The sequence below is a fragment of the Podarcis cretensis genome (genome assembly GCF_951804945.1).
Source record: "Podarcis cretensis genome assembly, chromosome: 1".
In the NCBI taxonomy this organism is placed as follows: Eukaryota; Metazoa; Chordata; class Lepidosauria; order Squamata; family Lacertidae; genus Podarcis; species Podarcis cretensis.
Window position 1 is genome coordinate 66,866,321 of NC_137170.1, and position 23,570 is coordinate 66,889,890.

Here is a 23,570-nt window from a genome sequence, read left to right on the forward strand (position 1 = left end):
ACCTGAGGTACCACTGTATTCATCAGAATTTTTTTTAAAAAAAGATATTCCCAAAATAAAATGCAAATTACTAGGAGGGCGGGAACTGGCCCCAGGAGAAGAGGGGAGTGGGAGGGCCGGGGATAAAAACCGCCCCACTTTCCGAGGAGGAAGGCCCCTTCTGCCTGCCACAGCTATTATATCTGTAGAGCATGCCCTTCCCTCCTCTCATGGGCTGCTGGAAAAGGGGAAGCCCAATTCATGGCTGTCCCAGTCCTCTCCCAAGAAACCAGGGCTAGATTTGGGGTGGGGGTGGGGGAAGGAAGGAAGGAAGGAAGGAAGGAAGGAAGGAAGGAAGGAAGGAAGGAAAGCCTAGTTTCAACCAGAGAAGAATGGCTGGTGAAGGTGATTGACTATGCTGAAAAGGCAAAATTGACTGTGAAAATCAGAAACCAGGAAGAGAAGAATTTTAAGAAGGAATAGGAAAAAATTATAATGTATTTAAGAGAACACTGTAAACAACTAAAAGTTTGGCAGGATTTGAGTAATGCTTGTAATGTACAAAAAACTATGGTAAAAATGGATTATTTTTCTTTTAAAAAAATAGAGAAAACAAGGGAAGCGGTTAGAGAAAAAAAGATTCATGATAGTAACTAAGGAAGAATGGAGGGGAGTCAAAAGATTCAGGGTAATGTGGATGGTTTGTTTGAATTTAAATTTGTTATGTAAAACTTAATAAAATTTTATTTTAAAAAAAGAAAAGAAATAAAGCTTAGTTTCACCCCTAAGCAATGGCTGCATTTTGGTTTGAACTTGGTAGGTTCGCATTTCAACATGAACTGAATCAAACATCTGCCTATCCATGAGGCAGGGATGACACCCTGGGATGCCTCACCTTCGTCTGTTGCTTGCCATGCATTTCCTGCTTTTCGTTGTTTTGGACTTTTTAATGCTCTGAGGAAGGGTGAGCCAAGGGTTTCCTATTGCACAGCGCTGGAGATTTGGTAAAAAAAAGAGGCTCAGTGTAAAAGGCTGCTTTGAGCTGCAGCCTGTTTGTGGGCTAAGGTTTCCCCCCCCCCCCCCTTTACCTGAAACAAAAATTCAGGAAAAAAGGCACTTGAATGGCTTGTTTTGATAGGACACTCCTCACTGTGATTTTTCTTTTTTGTTTGTTATAAATTTTCAGCCAGAGGTATAATTTCTCTTTGCACAATGCTTAGCCAAAGAGGTGCAATGGAGGAGGGTTTCCACCTGAAGACGTAGGTTAGAGGTGCATGCTATAAAGCAGTTAAATTAAAATATGGTACCTACTGACCTGGTGGAAGAATGCCCTTCCTTTCTCTAATGAATGAACTGTTCATTAATTCCTCTGAGCTCTTCAACTATTTTCATGCATGTAGAAGATACAGGCCTTAATTTGAGAATTGCTTGCTAATTCAGCATGAGACATATGGGTCCAAAAGTAATGCACAACTCTTGCATCTTCTCAACAAAGACATTTTGAGGTTGAGCTGTGAGAACATTCAAATGTTCTTACATAATTAAAGAAAGCCATCTTTGTTTCCAGCTGTAGCTTAGAGGCTATAAAATTGTATAGTCAATAAATAAAAAAATATTTGGGAGTGAGCCATCTAGTGGTTGAAGATTATGATACTGCAAAATTAATTTTTGAGCAGCCCAGATATGTGGTTTTGAAGTTTTCTGAAAGCAGTGTTATAACTGAGGGGAAGGTAGAGAGACCCTAAGAGCATCTTTTCTTTGTGTTAGAAAGGCTACAGAATAACAAGTGTTTTATTCCACATGTGTCAGGACCATCTCTCAGTGAAAATCTTTTGGTCTTGAGTGTTTGAGCCTAATTTAAGACATAACCAAAGAACTAATTGTTCCAGAGCCTAAATTTGCTACATTGTCTTTATTTCTAGATAATCAAAATAAAATATATGAAACACTCAATTATGGCCATGAGAACAAGGATAAAGGGGAAATCTCAGCAGGTTTTTTGCTATGTGAGCTTCAGATTTTCAGAATGTGTTACTTGGGTTCTCAGAAATTAAATGCATATGAAGGGCTTCAAATATATTGGCTAAATAGCCACATTCCCCAGCAATAGTTGACCCTCAGTCCACAGACCATCTGGCTAACATCTCTCGGGCTGCAGAGAAGAGAAGAGAAGAGAAGAGAAGAGAAGAGAAGAGAAGCACAGTTTACAGTCCACTTTACACTGGAGCAGTTGCACTGATCTTAGTTAAAAGAGCAACAGAGGACATGATTTGTGGAATAAATCCATAGAATAATTGTATGCAGATATGTCTTCAGGCTACTACTGTGTTAGTGCTCTCATCCCTATCACTTCTATATTGGTATGTTTGGTGAACTAGATAAGGTGCAGTTCTTGTGTGGTTTTGCCAGGTCTTCATAAAGTTATGTTGACCTATTTGCTGAAGTTGGTTTTTTTATTTGCTGCTTTTTTAATTGTCACATAATGTCATTTTCAGATGGTAAAATCAGATTGTGAATTTTACTCATTCTTGCTGCTGTGATCATTGCTCCTTACTTTCCTGTATTTGATACTTTTCCAGTCCTCAAACTCTCATAGCTACAATGGGGGGGGGGGGTTCTTTCCTTCTGGTGAGCCATTTTGCCCCAAGTGAGAGGGAAAGAAACGAAAACATTATTGTTTTCCCCACAAATTAAGTAAGCCCTGAAGTGGAGGCTCTTAATCATAAAAAGTAATTTGGATTGGTGCTTGGAACATGGATCAACAATAGCTATTACACTGGAAGAGGAGGGAGTTTTGGATCTAGCCTCAGAAATTACCCTTCCCAGAAGCTGCGAGCCAATAGCTACTGGGAAGAATCAGAAAGCACTTCAGCTGTTAATGGATAAAGAGATACTGAAAGTCACATCTTTTCTGCAGTAGGGTGAAATTAAGGCAGGGTCAGGCTTTGAACAGGAAAATAGCTAGGGGTGGAACAGTTGGGCAGACCCTTCCCCATGAAGCTTCTACAGCTATTTTTTTAAAAATACTTGGGGGAGAGGAGAATAAACAACTGAGCATCAAGTATAATTTGGGCCTTAAACTGCAATAGGGAAGACTTTACGATTATGTGCAACAAAATGAGCATATGTATAGCCAGTGCTTTTTTTCTGGGGGTACGCATACCCCTAAACATTTTGTGAATCTAAGTTTGGCCTCATTGAGGGGCAGTATTTCAATATGAGTAGGAAAATGGGAGTACCCCTAAACATTTTTAAAAAGAAAAAAAAGCACTGTGTATAGCTAAAAACCTAGAATTATCAGACTTCCTTGTTACACCAGACCCAGATGTGTGTGCATTTAACAAAGTAGCTGCTTCTATACCTTGCAGGGTGGGGTTGGGTACCTTAGTCTACATGCTCCTTGGATGATCCATAATGTCGGCTTTGGCAGCACTCCCATGAAGATCAAGGCTTCTTGTTCGTATTCTGAAGACTGTTTTTCAAACACACATGCAGCCTTCATACTGTTGGGGTAAGTGTGTCTTTTTGTGTTTGGGCTTTTCTTCTGCAGGTTTAGTGGACTAGGGGAGAAGCGGAAGTGGGATGGATTTGGCTTGATGCAGCTTCATAATATTGGTGAGAAAAACTGAGGAGTCAGAATCTCAGGACATTCAAATGCCTTTTTAAAAATAAACAAACTAATAATGGGAACTTCACAGTGAACAAAGCCAAATCAAATATCTCTAGCTCACTTATTAGCTGAGAATTCTACAGTAGGTAAAAGGAGAGCCTTGGATGTTATTCACACATGCATGTTCCTCACCTGATTACTTGCCACTTGCTGGCTGGTAGCAGATGTATGAACTGACACTCCTTCACACATCTATATTTGAGATGATGAAAAGTGATAGAAGTCATATTGGTAGACTTTTCTCTGGTATATGAAGTCTCTCATTCACGCACCCATTTTCGTTCTAGCGGTCACTCCATGTTCTAAGAAAATAGCAGCTATACACAATCTATGTGAAGCATGGCTGGGATCTATGCTAGTGTAGTTGTTTCTAAAACTTTGTTGGGGTCAGGACTGGCACAGTCCCTAGTGACACACTGCTCTGAAACATTGACGACGAATGTTGTTCCTCTTTCCTTATGATCCTTACCATCAAGACCCCACACATAGGAGGTAATTGGAACTATTAGGAATGATTAAAAGAAGGGTGGATCTAAGAAAACCACACACACCCTCGCTGCAAATAGCCTTTTCATTACTTATACCACTAAATCAGACTGAAGAGTCAATCTGGTTATCATGGAACGACGTCAAATGCCATTTAATGACACCTCAAAAAAGGCGCATAGGTACCTTGGAAAAATTATATCACAATGCATACTTCAAGAACTCATGTTGGTGGACACCATTCTTTGAAGAATACCTAAGACAGGGCACACCTCTCTTGGATACCTAACTTAGCGCAATCCTATTCATGTCCATTAACAGATCTGTTTTGGGGAGGATGACTGTGGCTACAGGAAAGAGGGTATGTGTGTGGTTTGTGGAAGAGAATGGGACTTACCTCTAAGTAGACAGGCATATAATTGCATTGACAGATATCTTGGAAGAGGCTGTTGTCCTCCTCTTTCAGATAGGAGGGAATGTTGTTTCAAAACAGAGCCCTTATGACATACCCATGCATTACCTAAAATAAGATTTTTCTTTTCAGAATTCTTGTAGTTTATATGCAGATTTAAGCAGATTTACAGTGCAAACATATACCTAGCTACTCAGAAGCAAGCCTTATAGTATTGAATGGAGCTTACTCTCAGAAAAGTGTGCATATGTTCATACTTACCAGTAAATGTCACTGAACTCAACACAGTGTATTTATAATCTCATAATATTCTTTGACTAAGAATTCTTCAATTGGTGACAATCCAAATCAAAACATTTTTATGATTTGATTCCCAAAGTGTCAGTTTTATTCATCATAAACAAGTTCTTAAAATTATTTAACTATTGTACATTTTGAGTTGTAGCATAAATCCATTTTAGCAGGTGCTTGGGATGCAAGTTAAAACCAAACCAGCCTCAATATATTAAATGCGTGCATTCTTATTAAGTCTAAAATTTTTAAGAGGGCATTTTTACCTGAATCATAAGGATATATAATCTGGAAATCATATGTTGTGTGTGTATCTATTTCTAATCCATATCTATAAATAAATATGGGGGTGGGGTGCATGTGAATATGCATAAGCAGCTAAACATACGACTTTAAAAATGCCACTCTTGTTATGAGTTTCTCCAGAGGCCTACTGTCTTCTGACAGCAAAAGATAAAGCTGGCTAATACAAATGAGTCACTGTTCCCTTGAAATAAGATGATTCAATTCCTATGTAAGAAAGGACTTGAATAATTAACTGTTGGCTTGTCCTAAAAGATGCATCAGTAAACAGTAACAGAAAGCATAAGCCTCATCATGTTTGCTCTCTTTGTTCTATATATTACCATGGGGTAATATATACACATTGGGACGCAGGTGGCGCTGTGGGTTAAAGCCTCAGCGCCTAGGACTTGCCGATCGAAAGGTCGGCGGTTCGAATCCCTGCGGCGGGGTGCGCTCCCGCTGCTCGGTCCCAGCGCCTGCCAACCTAGCAGTTCAAAAGCACCTCCGGGTGCAAGTAGATAAATAGGGACCGCTTACCAGCGGGAAGGTAAACGGCGTTTCCGTGTGCGGCTCTGGCTCGCCAGAGCAGCGATGTCACGCTGGCCACGTGACCCGGAAGTGTCTCCGGACAGCGCTGGCCCCTGGCCTCTTAAGTGAGATGGGCGCACAACCCCAGAGTCTGTCAAGACTGGCCCGTACGGGCAGGGGTACCTTTACATTTAATATATACACACATAAATAGACACACACACACACACACACACACACACACACACACACACACACCAACTTCTGATGTGTGTCGTGTTACTTCTGGGGAAGTTTGTCCACCTTTGGTTCTCACCCTGAACTCAGCTGTCACCTGTGGTTCCTAAAGGCTGTCAGCATGTTACAGTGGCCACACCCTGAGAACAGTTTCAGCTGACCAGCTAAACCAGGTGAGGGTAGCTGATGAGTCTCAAGCCCTCAGTGAGTTAAGGACATCCCCTGCATGTGAAGCAGGCTCCAGTGGATTGAATGGGTGAGACCAATAGCAGGTCCAAAGGTCAAGAGAGCAGTTTCTAAGCGTGCAGTAGAGGCAAGTGCGGGACAGATAGGGCTTGTCAACCTGGGAAAGTAGCCCACCTAGGAGAAAGAAAACTTTGATCCTAAACCACCACTGCCTTGCGGGATATCTTCAAGAGAAGAAAAGGCTAAAGAGTAATGTCAGGGACTCAGCGGGAGCGCAGGGAGGAGAGGAGATGGAAAGCGAGGGGGAGCAATCCGAGGGGAGCGTAGGAGAATATGACAGCAGCCCGATAGATTCCATGAGCCTCTCCAGCGAATCGGAAGATTCACAGAAGGGGGCGCCGATGGGCAGGGCAAGGGGCGACACAAGGGGGACACCCCAGAAGCAAGGGGCCAGCGGGGACTCCCAGAGCAGCAGTTGCAAATCAGGACCAGCTTCCCCACCAGAGCGTAGTGGGGGGGAGGAGTCCCAGGTGTCAGAGCCCACACATGCACCACCAGCGAGAGAAGATGAGTCAGGGTGGACCACGCCTCCATCGGAGAGCGAGTTAACGGTTAAGAGGAAAGTTGCAGGCTGGGCGCGCGCGCCAAGTTCAAAGGTACAGGCGAGCGGCACAGAAGGTAGCCCGGATAGGGAACCAGGTCCTAAAGCCCGCCGGAAGGAGGGGCAAGAATCGTCAGGGTCAGCGTCAGAGGAGTCCAGGAAGGATGAGACCCTAGCGGGCAGGAGGGCCCAGAGGAGAAAGGAATTTAGGAAGAGGTGGAGCAAAGCGAGAGTCTTAAACTGGTGTGGAGGGGGAGGAGACTCAGACAGGACTTCGCCGGTCTAAGGTCGGGACGTAGAGCTGCACGCTGCGGCTTTGAAATGGAGACTGAATCTCAATAAAGACTTTTGTACATAACTACAGCCTAGCGTTGGTCCTCTGTGAGCTGGGACCTGGAGGCAGCTCTGACAAGTAAACTCAACACAAATCTGGAGCAGAGTCCCTAAGATGGTGGGATGATGCCTTGTATGCCTCCTTATAGCAACTCCTGCAGCCAAGCTGCTGCCAAAGGTATAGCTATGCTTTTCTTTGGGCCACATCAGTCAGACCAAGATGGGGGTCTTGTCTAGGCAGCCCAGGACCTCCATACTCGCAGTCCAGGCTTGCACCCTGGGGAGGCCACTTCGGTGCTGCTAACACAGCAGTTTGACTTCATTCATTGTGTCTCGAGACAGATGGATGCCAACAACATACACATCCAGATAAATTGCAAGATTTTAAAAAATAATGAAGGGCATGTATGCACCATGTATGCCATATAATATATTATCCATTACTATGGAAAAATCCAATTGGCTGTATACCTGGTCTCCACCCCCATCGTTCACTGAGATCCTCCTCTAAGGGTCTTCTGGTGGTTCCCTCACTACAAGAAACGAAGTTACAGGTAACCAGGCAGAGGGCCTTCTCGGTAGTGGCTCCCGCCCTGTGGAACACCCTCCCTTCAGATGTCAAGGAGATAATGAACTACATAACTTTTTATGTTTGATGTTTTGCTATGTTTTATATGTGCTGTAAGCCACCCAGAGTGACTTATGGGTGGGGTATCAAGAGGAAGAGGAAGAGGAAGAGGAAGAGGAAGAAGAAGTTAATGCTAATAATAATAATATATTTGATGCGTATATCCATACTTTATTATGCACAATGATTCAAGTGCTGGAAATAAGGGACACTTCAGACATTATATTTTTGGGGGTGTATACCTAATGTTTTTGAAGTGCACAACAACAAATGTCCATTTGCAAACATATGTATCATGATGCAGCTACTCTAATCACGGAACGACGACTGGCAACCATTCCCTGTTGAGTGTATAAAGGTAAAGGTAAAGGTACCCCTGCCCGTACGGGCCAGTCGTGTCCGACTATAGGGTTTTCATGCTCATCTCGCTCAAGAGGCCATGAGCCGGCACCGTCCGAAGACACTTCCAGGTCACGTGGCCAGCGTGACGAAGCTGCAGCTGGTGAGCCAGCACCAGCGCCACACACGGAAACGCTGTTTACCTTCCTGCTATAAAGCGGTACCTATTTATCTACTTGCACTTAGGGGTGCTTTCGAACTGCTAGGTGGGCAGGAGCTGGGACCGAACGACGGGAGCTCAACCCGCCGCGGGGATTCGAACCGCCGACCTTACGATCAGCAACTCCTAGGCACTGAGGTTTTACCCACAGCGCCACCCGCGTCCAGTGTATGCTTGCTGGCAAATCATGCATCTTGGTAATGTGTGAAATACATAGGTGAAATGTACACCACCGCTGTAAATTAAATATAATTGTATAAGACAATCATTCCCAATTGAGTATTTTAATCTACAGCTCCTATTATGCCTAGCCATTGATCATGCTGGCTGAGACTGATGGGAGTTGGTGTCCAAAACATTTGGAAGGCACGACTTTGGAGCAGGCCAGTATGAAGAAATAACTTCCTAATATAGTAGTCATTTCATGTTGAGCATTTCCTGAGATTTGAACAGGAGCCGGATAATAATTACCATGCCAAACTTACTAGTTAGAAAATTTAAGTTCAGCATACTTGCAAGGAAATGGAAAACCAATATAGTGTAGTGATTCGAGTGTCTGTGGAGATCAGATCCCCACGCAGCCTCAAAGGTCACCATGTGTCCTTCACACATTTACTCTCTCCAAATCTAATCTACCTTACAGGATTGTTGTGAGGATAAACTGAGATAGCCTAGATCTATGTACACTACCCTGAGCTGATAGGAAGAAATGTGGGATGCAGATGTGGTTAAAAATAAGAATGCACTCGGCCATGGTTGGGCTGGGATTGTGTGGTGATATGATTAAAGTTAGTGAGACTGTAATCCTTATCTGGGTGTAGCTACATTATGTTTGTCTACTCTAAAGTAGGGAAAGATAATTCACAGAAATCAGTGAGACCAATTCAAGTGTGGCCTCTTAAAGGAAAACTGCTGAAAGTATCTGGGAAGAAGAGTGAACCAACTCTCTACAACATAATATGAAATTTGATACTGTTGTCAGTACAATTCCCCAGTGAGAAGGATAAATTGTGGTCAGGACCTGGACAGGTTAACTAGTGGTCATCCCTTCTGGTGGTACCTTTTATATACAAAAAGAGGTCAACACGATTGGAGAAGAAATTTGAAACCTAATACCAGCCATGAAACAAGACATCTGTTGGACTCTTATTTGTTTCTTTTTAAATGGGCTTTAATTGAAAGCTCAGTGAAAAATGCAGGTTACAGTCTTTGTGGTATCAATAGCTTATAGCAACATCTGAACCGTGATGCATCTAAATTATGTTTGTTCACTTTCTAATTTTAATTGTTTAAGAGCAATACATTATTAGATATATATTTATAGACATATATACACCACTTCAAACAATTAATCGTAAATAATAACCCCTAAACCCTGAAATAATATATTTCCTCACATTGGGCATTTATTTTTGCACATATAATTGTAAATGAGAAGACGTTCAAGTCACTTAAGAGCTATTTGTGTAGCTTAAGAGCCATATGTTAATGGAAATTCTGGACCAGCCTCTTCTTGAGTTCAACTTTAACTTTATTTTACACATTTTGCTAGCCATATAACCAGCATGGCTGCATGTTAAACAAATCCTAAACATTTACAATGATACTGACTTTACTTTGTGTGAGGATCTGTATCTCAAAGTGGAATATTTAACATTAAAAAGCTGAAATTTAAACCAGCTCCAAAATACAAAAAAAAAGCATACATTTTCTCTACATTAATGCTGTTTGTGTTAAAACAAGTTAACTTCAATGCAAGATTTTCATTTTCAGTATAGAAAAATATCAGTTCCTCTAACTTTACCAGTTTTAGAAGCAAAGCTAGTGATCCTGCAGATCGTACACACTCTCATAGTCTCTCTCTCATAGTCTCCTATGGGAAGGGAAAGTCCAATGCAACATATTGTTTGAGCTTCCTTAGAAGACTGCAAGTATGCCAGCACTTCTTTCTATTGCCCTTCATCAAGGCAATAGGGGAGGAGAAAGAGAGTCTCCAATAGCAAGACGATGGGGTTGGTTAAAAACCAAGTCATTGGGGTGCAAAATATATTGTGCTCAGTGGTGGCTGGCACCTGAATATAGGAGTCAGATGACTCACATCTTGGCTGCTTGGGAGGACAAGAAGCATCTCTCATTTAAATGTTGCTCCTGCCTAAGGCACATTCAATTACAGTGGTACCTCGGATTACATACGCTTCAGGTTACATACACTTCAGGTTACAGACTCCGCTAACCCAGAAATATTACCTCGGGTAAAGAACTTTGCTTCAGGATGAGAACAGAAATTGTGCTCCGGTGGCACGGCAGCAGCAGGAGGCCCCATTAGCTAAAGTGGTGCTTTAGGTTAAGAACAGTTTCAGGTTAAGAACGGACCTCCGGAACGAATTAAGTACTTAATCCGAGGTACCACTGTACCAGTCTGCATAACAGAGATGACTATACCACTGTATAGGGTTCTCTCCACTTGAGCAGGAATCTTGAAAAACGAAGGTTCCCGATCGGACATAGAGAATCCTATTCATATATACTTTTATGCTCATCGGTTCTGTGCAGACTTTAAACTGAGCATGCACAGGTTGTGGAAGGGCATTGTGCAGTCCTGGCCTCCCCCATATACATCTATTTATTGACTTTCTGAAACCAGCCACACTGGTCCCTTTGTTTTCCCTCTTCGGTGTAAACTATTGTGGGAACTGCACAAGCCTATGTGAATTGTGGGGCTCTGGTGTACATCAAAGTGTGCGTCCAACCCCCAGATGAATTGCATGTGCATATAAGAAACTACTAGAGCACCCATAACTCTGAGGAATGCAAGCAAGATATTGGAATGGTTGACACTGAAGATTCACAGAATGATATAAAATTGTCCCATTTGGGCAGTACAAAGATTACTAAAATTGACTCAATATTTGTACAGGACTGCATCAGTATTTTGAAACTTCAGTGTTTGCAGTAAGCACACAGTATACATGGAACAGACTTTCAAACATACCAATCGTTTATATATGAGCATGACAAAGCACTAGCTTGCACCTGCAAATTTCAAGTAAGAAATAAAAAGTACAAAACCTTTTAAGGAAAGAACAAATATACATAGCTAAAGTCTATTGTAATATTTAAAATATAACATAGTCAACTTGTAATTATATAATAATGTTACAAATCGAGGTTTTGGAATAGGAAGGTTCAAAATTCCAAGCAGAGGCCTATACTGAACATTATCCTACAGTTTAGTTAACTTGTCTCAACCGCATTATGAAGGCATCTGAGATTTCCTAAAGATTCGACAGACAATGGTTGAAATGTTTGCAGTAGTTCATAGGGTCCATCTGGTTTGTACCGACAGTGTGAAACATCTAAAGCGTAAGTTGAAGTTTAGTCATGTTCCTGTTGTGCATATTATGATGACGGACCAATTCATCAGACCGAGCAAATTTTTTTTGACAGCTGGGCCACCGACAACTGAAAGGCTTTTCACCTGTCAACAAAACACAGAGTTATTAAACTGTCACAGGATGATTTTTATCATCTAGGCCCATCCCTTCTTAGCATATAGAAAATGTCAATAGAAGCGTGTCCCTAACTTTTAAACATATGGTGCTCCATCAAGGTCTTTGGAGATGGATGGTGCTTTTAGCTTCTATTACTTTTCGTTTAAAAATATTAATTATGTTTCCACCATTCTCTGCCTCCAAAAAAGCTCAGAGTGCCTTATTTATGCCTCCAACAGATCTTCCAGCCAGGCAATGCTCAGGAGTAGATCTAGTTTGCTTCAGCAGGAGAACTGCTTCATCCCCCTATATATCATACTCTGGGCAATAGCTTCTATTATTATTTTCAATGGGAAATGAACATTCAAAATCTATACAGAACTGAGACTTGTGGAATGATATTCTCCTGTTATCATGTAGTTTAAAGCAGTTATTTGTTTATGATTCGTTTACAGATTTATATGCCCTTATGGGGAAATGCTCACAAGGCAGCTTACAGATAATTACCATTAAACAATAAAAATAACCAAATCAACAATAATCTTTAAGAAGTGCCACTCACTTTTAAACAAAGGAATGGGCAACTTCTACTCTCGGCTAAGCCAGTTTCAGCTTCCTTTTCACATTAGAAGGCAGCCTATTATTGGCCATCCCAACCCCACCAACTTTCAGCAATGAACACAATAGTATGATAACACAACAGTACTGAAGAGGCAACCAGCCTCAAAAGAATAGATCAGCACAAAAGTGGCATAACTAGTACCCTCTGCACCGCAGTTTTCAGAAACGAACTACGTTCTATGTCAATGGTGTATTTGAACCCCATCAGAGCAAACTTTGGTAATATGGCTCCCTAAGCGAGGACAAAAACTACCACCACCACCCTCTATTTCTGATATTTCACAATAATTCCTTTTCGTTCAGTGGCTTTTTATGGATCTTAAAGGGTACACTTATGAATATTGGTTCTTTCAAATTACTATTATTATTTAGTGCCCCCTCGCCTCAGTTCCCTGTGCAGGAAAACCGCCTGGAGCACCCTAAATCCGACACTAATCTCATGCAGCATCAAGGCCACAATTCAGATCAGCACTTTAAGCACAAGGAAGTAGGGTTTAACTCTTCGTCTGGCGGCAATCCTGCGCTGCTGAAAATTGCCCCTACCTGAAGCTGCAACTTGCCTCCAGAGCTGCAGAAAATGGCAGCTTTGGGGACAAACAGAAGCTATGTATTGCGGGATATTATTTTTTACAAGAAAACGGGGCAGGAGAAAAGCTAAATCTCCTCTTCTGCCGATCTGTGGTCCTGACAGAGATATACAAAGCGGGGGATTGATTATTTGTAGTGGCAACACCACTCTAAACTTCTAAGAATTTTTTGTAGATGACCCATTAATGAAAGCAGCAGATAATTTTTACATTCCTTTCCAAATATGATCCTACAGTCTCCAGCTTCAGTGTAGTTCTCACTATTTTTCAAATACTTGATGTTCAGGTGAAGGTACACGAAGCTTCATAGGATGGAGTAAGCAGGATCACTTGTTTAGTACATCTCCATATCACACCAAAAGAAATGTGCCGATATCACCTAGAAAAGCTCTAAAACTTTCAACATTTATTTATATTTTGCACCCTTATTTAAGTTTTACTTTTCCACCATGTGATTGTGATAACTCTAACCCATGCCTCTTATGACATTCACTAATTTCCTGGAACTACCATATGCATTTAAAACATAGCAAAATCAATTCAGGTAAAATAAATTTAAAAATATAAATGGGAAAAAAGTATACGCACTTGTTTTACCTGTATGAGTCCTGGTGTGAGTCTTCAGGTGGTCAGATCTGGAGAACTTTCTCTGACAGGTTTTACACTGGAAGGGTTTCACACCTAAATAGATAAAAGAAGTCTAGTCCCATGTTCCAATACCTTTTCAGAGGAGTGAGGGACACCAGTTGCTTATGACCTCCAAACTATGGATTTTTGCTTTGCGTTTGTTGTTTAATAGTTACCGAAATTAATCTTTCTCTTTGCACATGCCTACACATCCCAAAGGCTTCTCAACTTCATAACCTTTCTTCAACCCTCTTTCACCAGTTAGTGCTTTCACAGTGCCTTTGTTCCTGGCAAAGCAAGCAAGGATTAACTCACTACCAGATTTGTAACTTGAAAAGTAGCAAATGAGGAACACCCTCTGGTGCTGGGGCATTATTTCATTTAAATTTGAAATTTACTTTTGTTCAAGATTCTACATATTTTCCTAATACTTTAAAAAATGGTCCATCAATTATGTGCTTTAACCTAGGAAATTTACTTTCTATATCCAGCAAAGGATATGCTAACCAACAAAAGAGCTAACCAACCATAAAGCTAAGCACAATATTCCATGTCCTTCATCACCAAGCCTAAAGTTTTAATATTTGTTAACAAAATGTTTGATGCCCACACAAAAAAATGTTTAATGGTGTATTTCCCCTAGCAGAAAGCACTTCCACAAACCAAGGCATTTTCTTTTCTTTTATTCACTCCCCACCTAGTTAAGTTCCCCCATCCCTTCCAAAAAGCTGCTGCTGAGGGTTTGGAGACTTCTGGGATAGTATGGAATATGGCATGGAGTGCTGAAGTAAATTGGAGAAACTGGATGGCACACTACCCATTGAAGCAAGGGTACTTAACTTTTTTGGTCTGAGGGATACATTCATCCTTGACCAACCTGGGGAGAGGGGCACATGCCACGTGTGGGCAGCAACATACCTAGGCTCTCTTGCACCCTTTGCAAGGAGTTGTATCAGCACCCATCCATCCATCCCTTGCATCCTTGGTAGGAGATACACTGGGCCAGAAACTCAAAAAGTTTACTTTTTGTTGCCTTCTGCACTCCTCCAGTGATTTCCTCCATGGCCATCTCCATTGGGTCTGCTCCACCTCCCCCCATCCTCCTCCTTCACCGGTTCACCTCCCTCCTTCCCTCCACGCACTGCTTTCCCTTCTGCGTCCTTCCTCCTCCCTCCCTTCCTTTTTCCTCTTCCTGCAACTCTCGCCCACTCTCTTTAGCTTTCTTCCCTCCAAGCCCTGCTGGAGGGGCACTTCTAATAGTGCCCCTAGCTAATTGGAATGGGGCCCCTGCAGAGATGTTGTGATGGTCCACACCAGTGACCAAATTCTTCTGCCAAGGTGCTCAGAGGAGCCTGTGTGTCTCACCTGGACACCCAGAGTAGTGGAAGTCCTGCCCAGGGAGCATGCAGATGGGCGGGTGGGCTTCTACTCACTCCGAGCCACTTTTTGCACCTCCCTGGGCCTGGGCCCTTGGGAGGGGCCAACCTGAGTAACCCCCAGGTATGCCCCTGCTTGTGGGTGTAATTGAAAGTTGGTGTGGCTGCCCCACACTCTCACTTGCAAATGCACAGGGCACATCCCCCTCTAGATTAGCTGGGGGGGGGGGTTATTGCCCCCTTCCTACTCATCACATGATTGATCTGATGACTGAGGAGGGGCTGGATTGTATCACCATCAAGAATGTTGGGCTGGACAGAGAGAGTTAAACTTCACCATCCACCACATCACTGTTTCTACTTTCTTAATTTTTCTTTTTGGCACAACACAAAATATGTGGGGTCTTTGGGGTCCCCCAAAATTTGCTTGGTTACTGCATCAAGCCCCCAAATCTATGGCTAGTGATGCCTGCACTAAGCCAAAGACACTACTGGGTACAACCCTTTATATGTTAACTCCAGAGATTCCAAAATTTGGTACAGAATGTTCTGCATTAGCAAATGTTCTCATTATTTCTTAAAACAAACATATAAAATGCTCAGGATTATTGCCCATTCACAGGACCATTGATTTCCATAGGTCTATCCCAAGTATGATTTGATTTTCAATCCAATCAAAGTGCTGCTACTTTCACATCATTCTGGCCAAACAAATTTGAACCATAACTTCACCTCTACTAACTCTTAAAAGAGTGTGTGTGCCTGTTTACGCACTGGGAAATGGAGAGAACAGAAGGGGGGTCCTTACTTATTCCAACTGATGAGATGAGAAAGAGTGAGAAGGCAGCTTTAGGGTAGCTATGTTAAGAGTACTGCACCAGATGTTCTGTTTTGTGCTGAAGGTTGTTCCCGACGGTGTACTGCTCTGAGCAGCTGAAAATGGTGCCAAATGGAAATGGCTCCTAGAACCAGCCTTTGAAATTCAGGGCTTCAGGGCAGCTGAAAGTTAACAATGTACAGTGCCGTGAAAAGTGCATCTTGCACAAAATTCACTTCTGATGGCCACAGTAAGCACACCCAGTGTCAGGTGATTGGCAGCTGGATGTTTGGGCTGACAAATGCCACCTCATGAACCAAACTAGCCTGCTGGATCAAATTAGACTGGCAGCTCAGAGGTTCCTACTTTCTTCAAAAATACGCCCCAGCATTTTAAATTGGGCCCAGGTGGAAATAGGCAACCAATACTGGTCTTCCAAAATAGGTGTAATATAAATTGCTCTGGCTGTACCCATTAAAAACCTAGTAGTCATGTTTTGCACTAAATGAAGTGTTTAATGCAGCACAGTAGTCCAGCTTGGAGGTTACCAGAGCATAGATCACTGTGGCTAGGCTATCTCCGTACAGGAACAGTCACAGCTGAAGAAGCAGCTATCTCTGATGAAAGGTCTCTCTGACTTTTGCATAGCTTGCATGTGACCTACTGCACAAAGGCATGAGTCACACCCATTGAGCCACCCACTTTTGTGCCTGGCCATCCCCACCACTGGCATGTGTCCCCCAGAAGATTGCCTGTCAGGAAGCATGATCCTTGATCTGATGAAGTTTCCCCATCCCTGTTGTCAAGAAAATCAAGAAAGCAAAATAGCAATATTATCTGCTGCTTTGTTTGAAATACTGAGACACAGACAAGAGGCTTTTTGCAACTGATTTAACAATTCCAGAATAAAGACATCAAAATCCTCAGGCATTAAGTTTGCATTAATAATATATTATAAATTATGCATGTAAATAAAATGTATAAATGCATGTAATGGCTCTCCAAATAACAATGTTTCTACTTGGTGAAGTTTGCATAAGCCCTTTCATAGGATTATTCATCAGGATCACCTGTATCAATGGACAACATATTTGTTATTTGCATTGATTCCTCTTAAAAACAATTGGATTCTCCTGCATCTAACAATATGTACCGAAAACACAAATCTTTTTGCTTCTCCCCAAAACAGAAGTGATAGTGTTGGTAGCCATGCTACAATTTTAATGATACATGAAAATATCCACTGCATATGTTAAATAAACTGCTTTTGTGCAGTTTAATTTTGAATGTATCCAAACAATTGATGACACATGAGCCTATAATCCTGAATTACAGGGGCAAGGAGGAGCGAAAGGAATTAGAATTCAATTTTTCATACTCTAGGTTATGGAAACTGCAAACTGCTACAAATTTCAAAAGCCAAGGCATGCAACAAACCTGTATGTCGTCTTTGGTGTCGTTTGAGTTGATCTGAACGAGAAAATCTTCGTTCACAGTCCTTAAAGTCACACTGATACGGTTTTTCACCTTAGGAAGAACAAGTTTCATTTGAAAAAGGTGAATTAAGTTGGAAAATAAAAGCCCATACGAACACACTAGAACAATTTTCAATCACATACACATTTAAAGCAGGTGAATATACCTGTGTTGTAGCAGGGGTGCTTTATATAAGTCATTTTCAAGGAAAATCTCTGCATGGGAAGAATTGGGTATGCAGTCACATTTGAACTGTGGCAAAGCAGTTTATTTTGCTACCAGTATATGGATACGACAACTTATGTATACTGCAGTTAGCCCATCTGTGTACTTAATGCAAAGTAAGTTAAAATTCCTTTAGGAATGATAATCCTGAAACAAATGTTTGTCGGATTCTGTCGGTTTTCTGCCATCAGGAATCAGTTTAAAAGCTGTTCGGACAACCTTGTAGATTTTAAGTACCAAGGGTGGGATTTTCCAAACCAACCCTGGCAGCAGAAGACTTGCACGAGGACTTTCAATTGCATAATGGAACTTTCAGTGGGCTGGATCCAAGCGAAGCATGAATGAAGGTCCATTGAATGGTGGGGAGAAGGTGACTTCTTCCAGTTCACCTTTCTGCCTGAAGTAGCCCTTTGAGCCCCCTTAAATCTGCTCAGAGGAAGAGGGAACCTTCTAAATGAGAGTGAGAGGTGTTACTGGAGACAGCAGTGTAAGGGGGAATCACATTGAACAGGAGCTTCTGTGGATTCATAGCCCATTCCATGACCAGGACTCTTGTTACTTCTTAATTGCATCTTATGTTTTGAGAATATTCAGTCACTGTCTACCAAATTCACAGCTGGGCCTATGCTTTGTTTTGATTTTGGTTTATTTTATTTTTTATTTTTGAAGAAGGTCAACATGTACTGGAAGTGATTAATAATTCAAGATCACAAGTGGCAATTTACCAAAAATAACTAAGGATAAAGTTACATAAATAATATGCTTATTTTCTTCCAACATTAATAGATTGTGAGACCATAACATTTGTTGGAAGAAAGGCCATGCCTTCATCTTGCCCCAAAATTGTCCTATCTGTGATTTTGATTTTGTTCTCTAGATCTAGTAAAATATGTCAACTTTGCCATAAGGGCATCCTCCCAAATTCTTCTATGGGTGCTTCATTGCTCAATCTCCATTTCTCAGCATAAAGAATTATAGCTGCGACTGGCAAGTAACAAATCATGTCTAATAGAACCTTCCAAATGATTTAGCAATTTTATTAAAAAAATACTGGGGTTCGATTCATATGAGATTTTAGTAGGGCTTTCTACAGAGGCTAGATAAACATCCAGAGTGGTGGCAGTCTTTGTTCTGACCCTTTGCGGGCAACAGGCTTAGGAAATAACTCTATACATGCCTCATTCTGTCACAATAAGTCATTTCATACCAGTTTTCAATCTTGAGACAGAAATGCCATGTGCTTATACTTGTCATGTCCCAACTTTTCAATATTTTGATGGCAAAGAAGGAAAACAGCATACAAAAAAATATTGCATTTAAAGCAAAACAGGCAAATGTGTATTGGTAAGATATTAATAGTCAATGGTCAATTCAGATGTTCAGAAACAGATGAATGCATATGAACCTGTCTTATACTGAGTCAGAACATGGGTGCATCTAGCACAGTTTATTCATTTTGTTGCTTTTATATCCCATCCATCCTCCCAAAGGAGCCCAGGGGAGCAAACACCTCTGTGATTATTATTATTTAAAAAAAGAAGATTAAAAATAAAATGAAAACATATTATACTCATTTTTAAAAGGAATAAAAAATCTAAAAAAAATAAAGCACAATAAAACATATGAATCAGATTTAAGAGCAGGTGTAACACAATCTTGTGTCTGGATTGGCCTGCCAAAGCTGACGTTTTCAGCAGGCATCTAAAAGGGTAGTGATGGTGACTGCCTAATATCAATAGGCAGGGAGTTCCAACGTTCAGGTGCTGCCACCCTAAAGGACTAGCTTGTTACAAATGCAAAGCAGACTTCCTCTGAGTGACAGTGAGTTTCAGGCTGGGTTCCCCTGCATCCCTTTCATCTTCTAGAGATGCTAGTGATTCGGCTTGGAACTTTGTTCATGCAAAGCATATGCTCTGACCACACAGCTAAGAATCCTGCATAGTGCCATGCATTTCTGTATTTCTTCAGGACCAATAAACACTGAATCAGTTCTAGTTTATTCAAGATGTTATATGATTCTTTTGTAAACTAGGTTTATTCCTATTAAAAAGAGTTATTTTTGCTAGCATGCCATAAAGCAACTGCTTTGAAACATTGTTGTGTCTTTTCCAAATGACAAGCGACATCACCCATATTAACTGCTCTTTCACATTTACACTGAAAGCAAGGAGTTCAATATCTAAACGTTTCTGTTGGATATCTGTTAGAGAATCTTTATAGCTTCCTGTGGAAGTCACCCAAAGGAGTTTACTGGCTTTTAAAACCCAAAATGGGTTGTTTCCACGTCCATTCAGATTAATTTATTTATTCAAAAAGTTATATTTGTCACATCTGTTTAAAACGGTTCCTTTTAAATCTGGCCACAAGGTCTCCCGTAGGAATTGCTGTGCCTTAAAACTGATTGTGAGGAAGGCTGAAGCCTTGGCAGGTTTAAGGCAGAGAATGCTGGTGGAACACAATGCACTGAGCAGATTGTAGTCTCCAAAGTTGAGTGCAAATGCAGTTCTAAAGCATGAGCATTTGAGCAGCATGAAGTGATACATTTCACACTGCTTCCACATTGCAAACAAAGGTCTTCTGTTATTATCAGGCTTACTGGAACTGTTATATCTTTCTCAAGTTAAGCTACAGCAACCATCTGCTACAGACCTCTGCTGTCATTCATCTATGTGTGGGAATGTTTTCAAACAGAATATGTCATTTACCCTTTCCAGAATCTTACTTATCTTCACATGTCTCTGCATTTCCGAATAGAAACTTTTGTCATTGTAGGAAATCACATTAGATTTTGATGTAAAACATGCATGAAGCCACTTATGTAACCAAGCAAGTTTCAATAACCCAGGGACCTCATCACACTTCATGAGTTGTATCCAGCTAGGCCATACTCAATGTAGATCCATTATGCTCAATCCATTAAAATCAACTGACCTCCACTAGTTTCAGTGGATCTACTCTTGAGCAATGCTTTTTCTGGGGGTATGCAGGGGTACACATACCCCTAAACATTTTGTGAATCTTTGTACTTTTGCCCATTTACTGTATTTATTTTTGAACTATAAAATGGTGTTTTTCTTGAGAAAAAATGAGAGTATCCCTAAATATCTTTATAGGAGGAAAAGCACTGTTCTTAAATATGACTTAGTCAGATGCAACCCTATACGCCTAAGATGTTTCAAGTTTACACCCATAAATACAAACATGCGTGTCATACAGTTCCCTTGTCAGGAATTATATGCTGAATAGCAAACCATTTACAACGTGTGAATGGCTTTTGGCATTGTTACAAATCTTATAGCTTCTGTGTGTTCTTCTTGAGCTATCACCACTATTATCTGTTATTTATTCAGTGTAAGAAGTATGCTAGATCCCAAGCACTTTGTTGAATGATAACATGGGGCATCTTGTTATGCTTCTGATGCAATTTGTGTCCTGAAAAAAGGGTTAAGAACTTAGGACAGTGTCATGGGAGTTGCCCTGTGGTGTCCTGCAAGGTTACATATTGTGCCCCATGCTTTGTAACACCTACATGAAGCCCCTGGGAGCTGTCATTAGGACATTTTGAGTGAAGTGTCATTATGCAGAAATGACGGGGGCCTTTTGCTTGCAGGGTATGTGCTCTGCCACTGGGCTACTGCCCTCCTCCCTATAATTAGCTACCTATGAATTTCTAGTAAACATCAGGATTGATTCAGACACATGCTGAGATATGAGATGCCAGAAGCACAATGCTAAATTCCGGACACTTTCCAACACGGACTGGGCTCATAGAAAGCACCTGTTCAGCAGCACAGCAGCAACATATGACCTACTGAAAGCCATAGATTATGGGTGACCACCACATATCTATCCATAATGCAGACTGCTGCTACTGTGCATTCATGCTTGGGTGCACAAATTATTCTCATAGCATGGTAAATTTAATGTGCTGAATATCAGAAAACCTATTCTCATCTCTTTCCAAAAAGGTGAAGACAGATTTCATTACCACTGAAAATGTAAGCAACAGAAACTTGTGGAAAGTCACTCAATGGGGAATACCTGATAAACCAGCTATGAAACATTTACAGGAAGAAAGACCATGTGTATTTATTTTCCAAAGAGCTTTGTGGTTATGTAGAAAACCCCATTCATGATACTTTTTTTATACACTAGCTATCTATAAATTTAAACTGGCCTCAAGATTACACTCGGTGCATACATTCCAGGAAATAGCAGATATTCCCCAGAGAGCTGTCTCCCACTTGTTTCTCCTCAAGGCTAAACCACTTCATTCTATTCTGTTGAGGCAGCAGACTGATAAGGGCCCAGAAAAGTGAAGTTTAAGGGACATCCCCATACTGATCACCAGTAAACTCCTTTCCTGCCCCTTTTGCCTTTGGTAATTAGGAAAATACATGGAAGGTTCATCTTCACAGCTATCTTCCCACTGTCTGGTCCCAAATCTAAGGTGCAAAAGACTTGGGGCCAGATTCTGCTAAAGAATTGTGCTAGTGGGAAGCAGGGCAATGAGTTTCACCGGCACAATGGAGATTTCCCCTCTTCTCCTCTCCACTCCCATCAGGTCTGGAGAGTCAGGAGAACCTCCAGAACAGCTCACAGGGAGAGAAGAGCAGGGATCATTCGGTCTAGCAAGCAGAAATGCTTGCATTGATGGAACAATTGTATTAGCTCAGTGTTGAATTCCACCCATTTGCCTGATTGGAAAAGAGTTATGAAGCACAATTGCATCTTCAAGAATGTTTTTCTTATAGGAGGAGAGCGAGAAACCAGTCATACCAAGGAGATGCTGTCTGTTATGTGTAATCAGTGTGTAATTATGGGAATGCTGATCTTTAGCTTAGCTTGGTATGTGCATGCGTGCTTGCAGCAAGCTCAGCAACTTGCATCAGTGCAGCATAGGGGACCAGAAAAGGAAGGTGTGTCTCCTGCACAATTAATAGGTAAAGGGACCCCTGACCATTAGCTTTAGTCGTGACTGACTCTGGGGTTGCGGCGCTCATCTCGCTTTATTGGCTGAGGGAGCCGACGTACAGCTTCCGGGTCATGTGGCCAGCATGACTAAGCCACTTCTGGCGAACCAGAGCAGCGCACGGAAACACCATTTACCTTCCCGCCGGAGCAGTACCTATTTATCTACTTGCACTTTGACATGTTTTCGAACTGCTAGGTTGGCAGGAGCATGGACCAAGCAACGGGAGCTCACCCTGTTGCGGCGATTCGAACCACGACCTTCTGATCGGCAAGTCCTAGGCTCTGTGGTTTAACCCACAGCGCCACCTGCGTCCCATTTAATACCTGTGTATAAAATGGCTTTTCAGCAGGTGTAGGCTGTCATTCAAGCTACCATGTAGCCATCCTAATGTATAGCCGGTGCTGAAAAGTTGGCATGAAGTTTACAGAAGGGTTTATATGTGCTGATACTTTTTCCCTCATAGTATAATACCTCATAACTGGTATAGTTCTCCAAGTTCATGAATATATCCATGGGCCTTGAAAAACATTATTGTTCTGAAGAGGAATGGGGTACTGGATGAGGTTGGAAAGACTGCACACCCAGAGAGTGCGTGCTCACAGAGAACAACTTCATAAGCTAACTCTAAAGGCAATCCTTTAATTGGAAGAGACCAGTCTACAGTGATGGTGGGAACAAAATGGCCTGGTCAGGAAAGAATGTGTAATAAGAACCACAAGACCCAGTATGAACTGGGGTGAGCTGCTCCAGGTCATCAGGTTTGTGACAGTGACTCATGCCAATGATCTGAAGAAGAGACGGTTGTTTAATTTACACACTCTGTATCCTTCCCTGGAGAAGGAGCTGTGACTTTCCAAACAAAATCTTTAATGTAAATTTGTTAAATTAATGACATTTTGCTTTTCAAAACCAGAAAAACTGTTGCAAGAACTGTGCCTGTTATACGGTTGTTTGTTCTGTGCAAAACATTTTTACAGCTTTGCTGAGAAGATAACTCTGATGGGTACAAAGTAGTGCACTTCACTGATTAAAAAACTAAGAGTGGTATTCTACTGATGAGTCACATCAGTGCATAAGGACTTCTGTTTGTGCAATAGGGCTTCCCCCCTTCATCTGGGGGGTGGGATCAGGCGAATCCCTGGAACAGTGCACAGGGGAAGGAGGTGGGGAGTCATTTTGG

At 41.6% G+C, this 23,570-nt stretch overlaps 1 protein-coding gene across 3 annotated transcripts in view; it reads right to left on the reverse strand.

Annotated features, from left to right (window-relative positions):
* Positions 1-10,825: 10,825 nt before the first annotated feature.
* Positions 10,826-23,570, reverse strand: part of WT1 (WT1 transcription factor) — a 55,845-nt gene continuing 43,100 nt past the window's right edge. For 2 of the 3 annotated variants that reach the window (XM_079969946.1, XM_079969944.1), the window contains 3 exons: positions 17,152-17,241; positions 13,483-13,575; positions 10,826-11,673 (listed from right to left, as the gene is read on the reverse strand). In XM_079969946.1, coding sequence (XP_079826072.1) covers positions 11,552-11,673; positions 13,483-13,575; positions 17,152-17,241 — 305 coding nt within the window. In that variant the 3' untranslated portion in view covers positions 10,826-11,551. The remainder of the gene's footprint in view (positions 11,674-13,482; positions 13,576-17,151; positions 17,242-23,570) is intronic. The other variant, XM_079969945.1, reaches the window with a different exon arrangement.